At 34.8% G+C, this 13,081-nt stretch overlaps 2 protein-coding genes across 5 annotated transcripts in view; one reads left to right on the top strand and one right to left on the bottom strand.

Annotated features, from left to right (window-relative positions):
• PPP2R3A (protein phosphatase 2 regulatory subunit B''alpha) overlaps positions 1-13,081 on the bottom strand; it is a 168,559-nt gene that overhangs the window by 53,303 nt on the left and 102,175 nt on the right. The window lies entirely within an intron of this gene.
• LOC308653766 (small ribosomal subunit protein uS10-like) lies at positions 2,806-3,428 on the top strand. Its single transcript, XM_081302443.1, has 2 exons — positions 2,806-3,002; positions 3,126-3,428. The coding sequence occupies exons 1-2, from the start codon at positions 2,919-2,921 to the stop codon at positions 3,405-3,407; spliced, it is 366 nt and encodes a 121-aa protein (XP_081158569.1). The 5' UTR covers positions 2,806-2,918; the 3' UTR covers positions 3,408-3,428.

Genomic DNA, 13,081 nt, shown 5'->3' with positions numbered 1-13,081 from the left:
TCAATTTCAGTGCTTGCTTCAGCAGCACATATACTAAAATTGGAATGATACAGAGAAGATTAGCATGGCCCCTATGCAAGGATGATACACAAATATTTTTGAAATATTTTAAAAAAACAATTCCCAATAAGGTTTAGATTTGATGATTAAATAAAAACCTTCCATGATAAACAAAAGAATTTACAACTAGAAAACCTGTACTACATTAGAACATCCTCGGCAAAATATCCCATGAGGAGGAAATGAAAAAAAAAACAATGAAAATCAGCAAAGGGCAATATTACACTAAAGGAAAAACTAATCAAAGGAGAAATCAAGTCAAATGAAATAACAAAAATAAACAAAAATGACCAGGAATACAAATCATGTCTCAATAATAATCCTGAATGTTAATGGCCTAAACTCACCAATCAAAAGATATAGACTGGCAGACTGGATAGGAAAAAAAAAAAAAGACCCAACAGTATGCTGCCTTCAAGAGACTCATCTCATAGGAAAAGACATCCATAGACTGAAGGTGAAAGGTTGGGAAAAAACATACTACTCACATGGACTGCGGAAACAAGCAGGGGTTTCCATCCTCATATAAAATAAAGTAGACTTCAATCCAAAGTTAATCCAAAGGGATAAAGAAGGACATTTCATACTGCTTAAGGGAACCATCCATCAACAAGACATAACAATTATAAATATATATGCCCCAAACAATGGAGCATCTACATTTATCAAACTCTTCTCAAGTTCAAGAGTCAAATAGACCACAACACAATAATTCTGGGTGACTTTAACACACCTCTTTCACCACTGGTTGGATCTTTCAAACAAAAGCTAAACAAAGAAACTACAGAACTCAATAATACAATCAATAACTTAGACTTAACAGACATACATAGAATATTTCATCCATCAATGATTGAATATACTTTCTTCTTAGCAGCACATGGATTCTTCTCTTAAATAGACCATATTTCATGCCACAAAGCAACTCTTAGCAAATACAAAAAGTAGAGAGACTACCCTGAATTCTATCAGATCATAATAGAATGAAATTAGAAATCAATGATAAAATAAAAAATAGAAGCTACTCCAACACCTGGAGACTAAATAATATGCTACTGAATGAACAATGGGTTGCAAAAGACAGCAAAGAGGAGATTAAAAATTCTTAGAGGTAAATGAAAACACTGATACAACATATCAAAATCTTTGGGACACTATGAAAGCAGTACTAAAAGGAAAGTTCATTGCATGGAGTTCATTCCTTAAAAGAAGAAAAAGTCAACAAATAAATGACCTAACATTACATCTCAAAGCTCTAGAAAAAGAAGAACAAATCAACACCAAAAGCAGAAGACAGGAAATAATTAAAATCAGAGCTGAGATCAATGAAATTGAAACAAAAGAAACAACTGAAAAAATTGACAAAACAAAAAGTTGGTTCTTTGAAAAAATAAATAAAATTGAATAACCCTTACCCATGCTAATGAAGAGAAGGAGGGAGAAAATTCGAATTACTAAAATTCTTGATGAAAAAGGAAATATCACAATGGACACTACAGAAATACAGGAGATAATTATAAATTATTTTGAAAATTTGTACTCTAATAAAATAGAAAATATCAAAGACATCCACAAATTTCTAGAGTCAGATGATTTGCCCAAACTGAATCAGGATGATATATACAAGTTAAACAGATCAGTTTCAAGCAATGAAATAGAAGACGCCATCAGAAGCCTACCAACCAAGAAAAGCCCAGGACCAGATGGAAACGCATTTGAGTTCTATAAGACCTTCAAAGAAGAACTAATACCTATACTCCTCAAATTATTTCATGAAATAGAAAAAGAGGGAACACTTCCAAACTCATTATATGAGGCCAATATCACCCTGATTCCAAAACCAGACAAAGCCATATTAAAGAAAGAAAACTTCAGACCATTACCTCTAAAGAACATAGATGTAAAAATTGTCAATAGAATTCTGGCAAATCAAATACAAGGATGTATCTAAAAGATAGTGCACCACAATCAAGTGGTGTTCATTCGAGGGATGCAAGGTCGGTTCAACATTCAGAAATCAATAAATGTTATTCATCACATCAATAGTCTTAAAAATAAGAACTATATGATCATCTCAATAGATGCATAAAAAGCATTTGAGAAAATACAACACCTTTTCATGTTCAAAACACTAGAAAAACTAGGGATAACAGGAATATATCTCAACATTGTAAAAGCTATCTATGTTAAGGTGAAGGCTAACATCATTCTAAATGGAGAAAAATTGAAGGCATTTCCTCTACAGGGATGCCCTCTTTTACCACTTATATTTAACATAGTTCTTGAAACTCTAGCCAGAGCAATTAGACAGATGAAAGAAATTAAAGGGATATGGATAGGAAAAGAAGAACTCAAACTATCACTATTTGCTGATGACTTGATTCTATACCAAAAAATTCCATCAGAAACGTTCTAGAATAAATAAATTCAGCAAAGAAGCAGGATATAAAATCAACACTCATAAATCAAAGACATTTTTTTGTACATCAGTGACAAATCCTCTGAAAGAGAAACTAGGAAAACTACCCTATTTGCAATAGCCTCAAATAAAAAAGGAAATACTTGGTAATCAATGAAAGTGGTGAAAGACCTCTACAATGAAAACTACAGAACACTAAAGAAATAAATTGAAGAAGTCATTAGAAGATGGAAAGATCTCCTGTGTTCTTGGATAGGCAGAATTAATATTGTCAAAATGACCATACTACCAAAGCACTACACAGGCTTTTTTTTTTTTTTTTTTAGCGAACGACGCGGTTGTTGGTGAGGAGGAGCAGTCCTCTGCCCGCTTCTGCTCCTGACTCACCACTGTTCACTCTTGCCGAGGAACAAGTCGGTCAGGAAGCTGCGCCGCAGCCATGGCATTTAAAGACACCAGAAAGACACCCGTGGAACCAGAGGTGGCGATTCATGGAATCAGAATTACCCTTACCAGCCGCAACGTGAAGTCGCTCGAGAAAGGTCGGTTGAATCGTTTGGGAGCGAAGCATTTGGAGGAAAAGCAATGTATTTGGTTTACTGTTCGACATTCTTTGCTTTTCGTACCTTAAACCGTTGGCGATGAGGAGATACCTACCGTGTTGAATTATGTGTGTGCCGACTTGATCAGAGGCGCAAAGGAAAAGAATCTCAAAGTGAAAGGACCTGTTCGCATGCCTACGAAGACTTTGAGGATCACTACAAGAAAAACACCTTGTGGTGAAGGTTCCAAGACATGGGATCGTTTCCAGATGAGAATACACAAGCGACTCATTGACTTGCACAGCCCTTCTGAGATTGTTAAACAGATTACTTCCATCAGTATTGAACCAGGAGTGGAAGTCGAAGTCACCATTGCAGATGCCTAAGTCAACTGTTTTAATAAATTGATTTTCAGTTGTTAAAAAAAAAAAGCACTACACAGATTTAATGCAATTCCAATCAAAATCCCAATGACATTCTTCATAGAAATAGAAGAAGCAGGGCTGGGGTTATGGCTCAGTGGTAGAGCACTCACCTCGCATGTGCGAGACCCTGGGTTTGATCCTCAGCACCACATTAAAAAAAGTGAATGAATAAAATAAAGGTATTGTGTCCAACTACAACTAAAAAATAAATGTAAAAAAAAAAGAAAAAAAAAGAAGTAGAAAAAGCAATCATGAAATTAATTGGAAAAATAAGAGACCCAGAATATCCAAAGCAATCCTTAGAAGAGTGAAGCATGTGGCATCACTATACCAGATCTTAAACTATACTACAGAGCAATAGTAACAAAAACATCATGGTATTGGCACTGAAATAGATTTGTAGACCAATGGTACAGAATAGAGGACAGAGACAAACCCACATAAATACAGTTATCTCATATTAGACAAAGGCACCAAAAACAAATATTGGAGAAAAGATAGCCTCTTCAACAAATGGTACTGGGAAAACGAAATCCATATGCAGCAAAATGAAATAAGCACCTATCTCTCATCATGCACAAAACTCAACTCAAAGTGGATCAAAGACCTAGGAATTAAACCAGAGACCCTGCACCTAATAGAAGAAAAAGTAGGCCCTAATCTTTATCATGTCGAATTAGGCCCTGGCTTCCTTAATAAAGACTCATATACCATAAGAAATAAAACCAAGAATCAATAAATGGGATGGATTCAAACTAAAAAGCTTCTCAGCAAAAGAAATAATCAGTGAGGTGAATAGAGAGCCTACAGAATGGGAGCAAATTTTTATCACATGCACATCAGATAGAGCACTAATCTCTATGATATATAAAGAATTCACAAATCTTAACACCAAAAAAACCAAATAATCCAATCAATAAATGGGCAAATGAACTGAACAATTTTCAGAAGATGATATACCATCAATCAACAAATATATGAAAAAATGTTCAACATCTCTAGCAATTAGAGAAATGCACATCAAAACTACTCTAAGATTTCATCTCACTCCAGTCAAAATGGCAGGTAGTTAGAATACAAACAACAATAAATATTAATGAGGATGTGGGGAAAAAGGCACACTCATACATTGCAAGTGGGACCACAGATTGGTGCAACCAATATGGAAAGCAGTATGGAGATTCTTTGGAAAACTTGAAATGGAACCACCATTTGACCCAGCTATCCTATTCCTTGGTTTATACCCCAAAGACTTAAAAACAGTATACTACAGTGATGCAATGACATCAATGTTTATAGCAGTACAATTCACAATAGCTAAATTGTGGAACCAACCTAGTTGCCCTTTGGTAGAGAATGGATAAAGAAAATGTGGTATATATATATGTATATACCCAGTGGAATATTACTCAGCATTAAAAGAGAATAAAATTATGGCATAGGTAAATGGATAGAACTGGAGAATATTATGCTAAGTAAGCTAATCCCATAAAGCCAAATACTAAATGTTTTCTCTGATATGTGTATGCTGATCTATAACAGGGATGTGGTGGGGAGCATGGGAGGAATGGAGGAACTTTAGATAGGGCAAAGGGGAGGGAGGAAAGGAAAGGGTGTATGGGGATAGGAAAATGGTGGAATGAGATGGACATCATTACCCTAAGCACATGTAGAGACACGAATGGTGTGACTCTACTTTGTATACAACCAGAAACATGAAAAATTGTGCTCTATACATGTACTATAAATTGAAATACATTCTGCTATCATGCATAACAAATTAGAATAAATAAATAAATTAAAAAAACCTTTCTCCTTTGTAAAACTCTGATTGGCATTCTGTGTAGTGGGCAAAACAGAACTGATTCAGTAACAGTGTGAGGAATAAATGGGAAATCCTATGCAGATGGCATCTGGTGATACCTCTACTGTAAGAAGAATTACTTTCTGGGACTGAGAATATAATATAGATAAAATCTTTATTTGATTTCCTATAAAAAATTCCCAAAGCTTCCAAACAGCAGAAATCCAATGGAAAAATAATCCACTAAAAGAGAGTCAAGACAAAAAGTGGCAGGAAATCACAAACACATATCCATACTAATACTGAAGGTTAATGATCTCAATTCCCCAATTAAAAGACACAGATTAGAAGAATGGATCAAAAGCAATAACTAACCATATGAGCAGCCGACACTGATGCACACACTGATCACACACTGATGTGAGGACCTGGACTGACATCCCAGCCCTTCTCATCTGCCTGACCCTCTGTGTTATTCTCACTGCTCTCAAACTCTACAGCAGCCTCTTGACCTTGGTGAGAGCCGCAACTTCTCCCTAGGACTGCCTCCTCACCTGGCCATCAGCTCCACCCCAGGGGAAGCCTGCCTTGGTCCCTGACCTGATCACCGTGGACTGAGTGAGTGGGCATCAGTGGACTTAGAGCCTAAGACTTGAGACTTCTGATCTGACACTTGAGCTTAGCACGCAGAGGGAATGTCTGTCATAAGCCTGTCACAGTTAAGTGTGTTTGCAGTGCTTAGAATTAATCTAGAATTGTTTGCTGTGAATAATTAATCTAGAATTAATTGCTGTGAACTGATTATCTATGTCTCTTGCAGTGCCCAGTATTAAGGATTGTTGTTTTCTTGAGTAAGAACCTATAGAGTGAAATTGTATTGAGTGAGTTGAGTGAATAAAGCATTGAAAAGGGGGCTGGGGATGTGGCTCAAGTGGTAGCGCGCTCGCCTCACATGCGTGCGGCCCGGGTTCGATCCTCAGCACCACATACCAACAAAGATGTTGTGTCCGCCGAGAACTAAAAAATAAATATTAAAAATTCTCTCTCTCTCTCTCTCTCCTCTCTCACTCTCTCTTAAAAAAAAAAAGACAAACCATAAAAAGCATTGAAAAGGGCAAAAACAAACAAACAAACAAAAAAAACTAACCATATGCTGTTTACAAGAGACTCATCTGACACGCAAAGATACCCACAGTCTGAAGGTAAAAGGATGGAAAAAATTATTCCATGCATAAGGACCCTGAAAACAAGCAGGAATAACTATTATCATATCTGACAAAGCAGATTTCAAGCAAAAACTAATCAGAATAGATAAGAAAGTCACTATGTCCTGATAAAAGGAACAATCCAACACGAAGATATTAACAATAATAAACATTTATGTTCCAAACGTCAGTACAACCAATTACATATAAAAATAATACTATAAATCAAATGGACCTAATAGACATCTACAGAATATTTCACCCCTAAACAGCTGAATTAACTGCTTTAGCAGCACATGGAACTTCTTCTAAAATATACCATATTCTAGGCCACAAAGGAAATCTTTGAAATGCCAAAAAAAAAAAAAAATCAATATAACCCCATGCATCCTATTAGATTGTAGTGGAATGAAACTAGGAAATCAGCAGCGAGAAAAATATGGAAACTATATAAACATATGTAAATACTACTCTCTTAAATGAAGAATAGATCAAAGAAGAAATGAGAGTAGAAAACAAGAAATTCTTAGAAATGAATGAGAACAAAGATACACTATAACAAAATCATGGGGACAATGTGAAAACAATTTTAAAAGAAAAATTTATAGAACTGAGTGCCTGCATTAAAAAAAACAGATCCCCAATGAATAAGCTTATGGTCTACCTCAAGGGCTTAGAAAAAGAAAACTAACTCCAAAACCAGTAAAAGACCGGAAATAATTAAAATGAAAGCTGAAATCAGTGAAATTGAGAATAAGAAAACAATACACAAGATCAATGCAATGAATAGTTGTTTTCACAAAGATAAATAAGATTGACAAAACCTTAGCCGAACTAACCAAGAATGAGAAGCAAATCAACAAGATCACAAAAGAAAAAAGGAGATATCACAGACCCTTGTAAAATCAAGGATTATCAGAACTTACTTTGAAAATTTATACTCCAATAAACTAGAAAATCTGGAAAACACTGACAAATTTCTAGACACATATGACCTGTGCAAATTGAATCTGAGAGATATAGAAAACCTAAACAGACCAATATCAAGTAATGAAATTAAAATAGCAATTAAAAGCCTTCGATAAAACAAAAGCCCAGGGGCTGGGGTTGTGGCTCAATGGTAGACACTTACCTCGCACATGTGAAGCACTGTTCGATCCTCAGCATCACATAAAAATAAACAATATAAAGATATTGTGTCCATCTTTGACTAAAACAAAAAAATGCCAGGACCTGATAGATTGTCAGCTGAGTTCTGCCACACCTTTACAGAAGAACTAACACCAGACTTTCTCAAATTTTCCAGGAAACTGAAAGGGAGGGAACACTCCCAAAATACACTCAACGAAACCATTAAAACCCTGATACCAAAACCAAAGATGCATCAAGGAAAGAAAACTATAGACCAACATTCCTGATAAACACAGATGTAAAAATCCTTAATATATTATTAGCATACAGCATTCAAAAACACATCAAAAAGGTAATACACCATGATCAAGTGAGTTTTATTCTAGGGGCACAAGGTTGGTTCAATATTCACAAATCAATAAATGTAATTCACCACTTAAACAGAATTAAGGACAAGAATCTCATAATAATCTCAACAGATAAGGACCTCTGATAAGATCCTATTTGTATTAAAAATGCTGGATAAGTGAGGGATCAAAGGAACTTACCTCAACATTGTAAAAGCCATTTATGACAGACCCAAAGCCAACATCATACTGAATGGAGAAAAACTGCAATCATTTCTGCTAAAATCAGGAAAAAGATAAGGCTGTCCACATTTACCACTCATATTCAATATAGTCCTCAAGACATTAGCCAGAGTGATCATGTAGAAAAGGAAATCAAAAGGGATACAAATAGGAATAAAAGAAGCCAAACTATCTTTGCTTATTACATAATCCTAGATCTAGAAGACTCAACAAAACAAAACAAAACAAAAACAAAAAACTCCACCAGAAGACTTTTAAAGCTTATGAACGAGTTCAGCAAAGTAGCAGGATACAAGATCAACACCCATAAATCAATAGCTTTCTTATACTTTAACAGTGATTGAGACAAGAAAGAAATTAGGAAAATCATCCTACTTACAATAACCTCAAAACAAGCAAACAAACAAATTACCACCTTGGCAGTGCAATTAATATAATCAAGGAGTAAAAGAGCTTTACAATGGACATTATGGAATAATGAAGAAAGAAACCGAAAAAGACTTTAGAAGGTAGAAAGACCTCCCGTATTTTTGGATAGGCAGAATAAATATTGTCAAAATGGCCATATTACCAAAATCAATATACGTATTCAATCTAGTTCCCATCAAAATATCAATGACATTATTTACAGCATTAGAAAATAACAATTCTTAGATTCATTTGGAAGAATAAGAGACCCAGAATGACCAAAGCAAAGAAAATCGAAGCAGGAAGCATCACACTATCTGATCTGAAATTATACTACAGAATCGTAGTATCAAAAACAGCATGGTATTGGCATCAAAATAGAAATGAAGATCAAGGGAACAGAATGGAAGATCAGGGACCAATCCATATACCTATAGCCATCTGATCTTTGACAAAGGTGCCAAGAATATATCCTGGTGAAAAGATAGCCTTTTGAACAAATGGTGCTGGGAAAAATGGATAGCTATATGTAGAAAATGAAACATTCCACTGTTGTTGTATATTTAAAAAATAATAACATCAATAAAAAAGAATATTAACTTGTTAAAAGGGCGATACTGAAAAAAAAAAAAAAGACTTAGGAATTAGACCAGAAACCCTGCAAATGCTAGAAGAATACACAGGGTCAACACTCCATCATACAGGTGCTGGCACTGTTTTCCTTAACAAGGCCCCCAAAGTACAAGAAATAAAACCAAGAATCAGTAAGTGAGATGCCATTAAACTAAAAAGTTTCTGCAAAGGAAAGGAAACAATTAACAGCATGAAGAGAGAGCCTACAGAATTGAAGAAAATATTTGCCAGCTATTTTCCAAAATACATAAAGAACTCAAGCTGGGCACAATGGCATATGCTTGTAATCTCAGCAACTTGGGAGGTTGAGGCAGGAGGATCGTGAGATCAAAACCAGCATCAGCAGATTAGCAAGGCACTTAGCAACTCAGTGAGAACCTGTCTCTAAATAAAATAAAAAAGGGATGGGGATATGGCTCAGTGGTTAAGTGCCCTGTACCAAAAACAAAACAAAACAAAACTCAAGTAACACATCAATAAATCAACAAAAGAACTAAACAGAAACTTCTCCATGAAAGAAACACAAATGGCCAACACATACATGAAAAAATGTTCAACATCTCTAGAAAACAGGGTAATCTAAATAAAAATTACAATAATATTTTACTTCAGTCCAGTCAGATGGCAATGATGGAGAATACAAGCAATAATAAATATTGGTGAAGTTGCAGGGAAAAAGATACACTTGTATATTGTTGGTGGAGCTGCAGGCTAGTACACCAACTCTGGAAAGAATAATTTTGGAGATTCCTCAGAAAACTAGGGATGGAACCACTCTATGACCCAGTTATTCTACTCTTTGGTATTTTCCCCATAGATCTAAAATTGGCATAGTATAGTGATACAGCTACCTCAGTGTTTACAGCAGCATAATTCATCATAGCTAAATTATGGAATCAACCCAGGAGCCTATCAATTGATGAATAGATGAAGAAATTGTGGAATATATGTACAGTGGAGTTCTACTTGGCCCTAAAAAAGAATTAAATTATGGCATTCATAGGTAAATGGAGAATATTATCCTAAGTGAAATAAGCCAAACTGAGAAATTCCAAGGTTGAATATTTTCTATCACATGCAAAAACTAGAGTAAAATTAAGGGAAGGGAAGGATGAGATATCATAATGATAAAGGGGAGGTCAGTAATGTAGAAGAAGGAGACTTAGAGGCAGTAAGGGAGGCAATGCAGAAGGGTAAGGGGAGGCAATGCAGAATGAATTCTTAAAAATCATGTTATGTGCATATATAAATATACCATAGGGAATTTCACATTGATGCATAAGTAAAAAGAATGAATTAAATATAAATAAATAAAGGGGAAAACTGTAGTAGAGTAGGGGAAGGAAAATAGAAAAGGAAGGAGGACAGGAGAGAAAAGGGGAGAATCATGAACTGAAACTGAATTCCCTAAATGTATGAGCTTGTCAAGATGAATCCAACTATTATGTATAACTATAAAGCTATAATTGAAATGTGAATTCAACATACTCACCAAATTCTTTTGAGTAGCATTAGATTTTATCCTTATTTCTTTATTTTTGATAAATTTAAAGTCTGTTTCCTATCTAAATTTTATTCTTATATACTCAAGTATATTATTTATAGACATACTAAAAATTTATTTTTACTTATTTTACTTTTCTTCTTTTTTTGTTCTTTTTGACAGAATTTTAAAAAATTTGCTTGTAGTTTGTTAGGTGTTTCCTTATTTTTAGCCTCTGCTAACCTACTTATCTAGCACCATAAAATAATGTATCTGTATTCCATTTTTCCATAGCCTAAATCTCCTTATTCAGTAGCCCCACTTCATTAACATGTTTGCTGGTTTCCACATTACCGATTCAGCATTTTAGATTGCTTAGGCAGGAATACCATCTAGTGGTAAAAGCATGTAGCAGCTGGTACTAAATTATGGTTTTATTTTTCTAACTTTTGGTCTACCATTTTTAAATACATAAAAATTAATCACAATTATAAAAATATCAAAACCTCCACTTCACAAGTATAGACCACCAGGAATAGAAGTGTTTGGTGGATCTGCCATATGGCTTTTGAAAGTAGATTAAATGCGGGTACAGAAATTATAAAGACTTCCTCACTGTAGATGACTTGAGTGCAGATCAACACACTCGAATGCTAGAAGCCTGGGTCTTCCGCTTGGCAAGCAGTGATGGATGGATTATAAATCCAGACTCTGAAAAGTATGTCTTTGTAAAATTTGTACAATTTAAAAAATGTACCTGGGCCAGGCATGGTGGCTCATGCCTGTAATCTCAGCTACTCAGGAAATTTAAATAGGAGGATAACAAGTTGGAGACCAGCCTGGGCAACTTAGGGAGATCCTGTCTCAAAATACAAAATAAAGGGCTGAGGGTATAGCTCAGTAGTAGAGTAACTCTGGGTTCAGTCCCCAGTACCAAATAAATGAAAAATAAGTAAATAATTTAAAAATGTAGCTAATAAAAGTGATTTCTTTTGGTGTCAAGAGCCAAATTTTCTTTTTTTTTCTTTTCTTTTCTTTTATTGTTGGTCGTTCAAAACATTACAAAGTTCTTAATATATCATATTTCACAATTTGATTCAAGTGGGTTATGAACTCCCATTTTTACCCCGTATACCGATTGCTGTATCACATCAGTTACACTTCCATTGATTTACATATTGCCATTCTAGTGACTGATGTATTCTGCTGTTTATCCTATTCTCTTTTTTTTAATTTAATTTTATTTTTTTAAAATTTTTAAAAATTTTTAAATTTTAAATTTTTTTTAATTTTTATTGTTGGTTGTTCAAAACATTACATAGTTCTTGACATATCATATTTCACACTTTGATTCAAGTGGGTTATGAACTCCCATTTTTACCCCGTATACAGATTGCAGAATCACATCAGTTACACTTCCATTGATTTACATATTGCCATACTAGTGTCTGTTGTATTCTGCTGCCTTTCCTATCCTTTACTATCCCCCCTCCCCTCCCCTCTTCTCTCTCTATCCCCTCTACTGTAATTCATTTCTCCCCCTTGTATTATTTTTCCCTTTCCCCTCACTTCCTCTTGTATGTAATTTTGAGGGTCTCCTTCCATTTCCATGCAATTTCCCTTCTCTCTCCCTTTCCCTCCCACAAGAGCCAAATTTTCAAGGGGAGCTAATAAGCTCTCAGTGATGAGCAGTCATCACCAAACAACTTAGATTTCTTAGGAAATATTAATACCTTGTCTTCAACAATTAAAAAGCTGGCATTTCAGCCTAAAGTGATGAAGTTGGGCCAATCAAGATACTGAACACACCACTAAGACACCATCTGAGCAAATTACAGAAACATCTTTATTGACAGCACCAGTGTCATAAAGAAATATTTTAAATCTCATTGATTATTTTAAAAACTCATGTAAGCACCATTCCCTCAAAGGTTGGCATACGTGGAGTCTTTCATTCCACTGGTAATCTTTGTATAGGATGCAAAACTGCAAACTCAAGGGCTACAATTTGCTGGTATTTCTAAATTTCATTTTCATTCAATATCAAGAGGCTTATTTCTTATTTGTTAACTCTTTTTTTAACATTTATTTTTTAGTTGTAGGTGGACATAATATCTTTATTTTATCTTTATGTGGTCCCTTATGCGTGCTAGGTGAAATAAAGAAGGAATATGGACTGACTTTTGGTGCATTTATTTTTTCCATATTTTTATTTCTGCACTATAGTTGCGCAGAATGTTGGGATTTGTTGTTACATATTCGTACAGGCACACAGTAGAACAATGTAATTCGGCCAATGTCATTCCCCAGTAGATGCAATCACTTATTAGTCTATATAATCACTTATTTAGTCTAATGCAATCACTTATTTAGTCTTTTCA

The sequence above is a fragment of the Spermophilus citellus genome (assembly GCF_964194105.1).
Source record: "Spermophilus citellus genome assembly, chromosome: 7".
NCBI lineage: Eukaryota > Metazoa > Chordata > Mammalia > Rodentia > Sciuridae > Spermophilus > Spermophilus citellus.
Note: the sequence above shows the minus strand (reverse complement) of the source record. Positions and strands in the feature narration are given on the sequence as shown.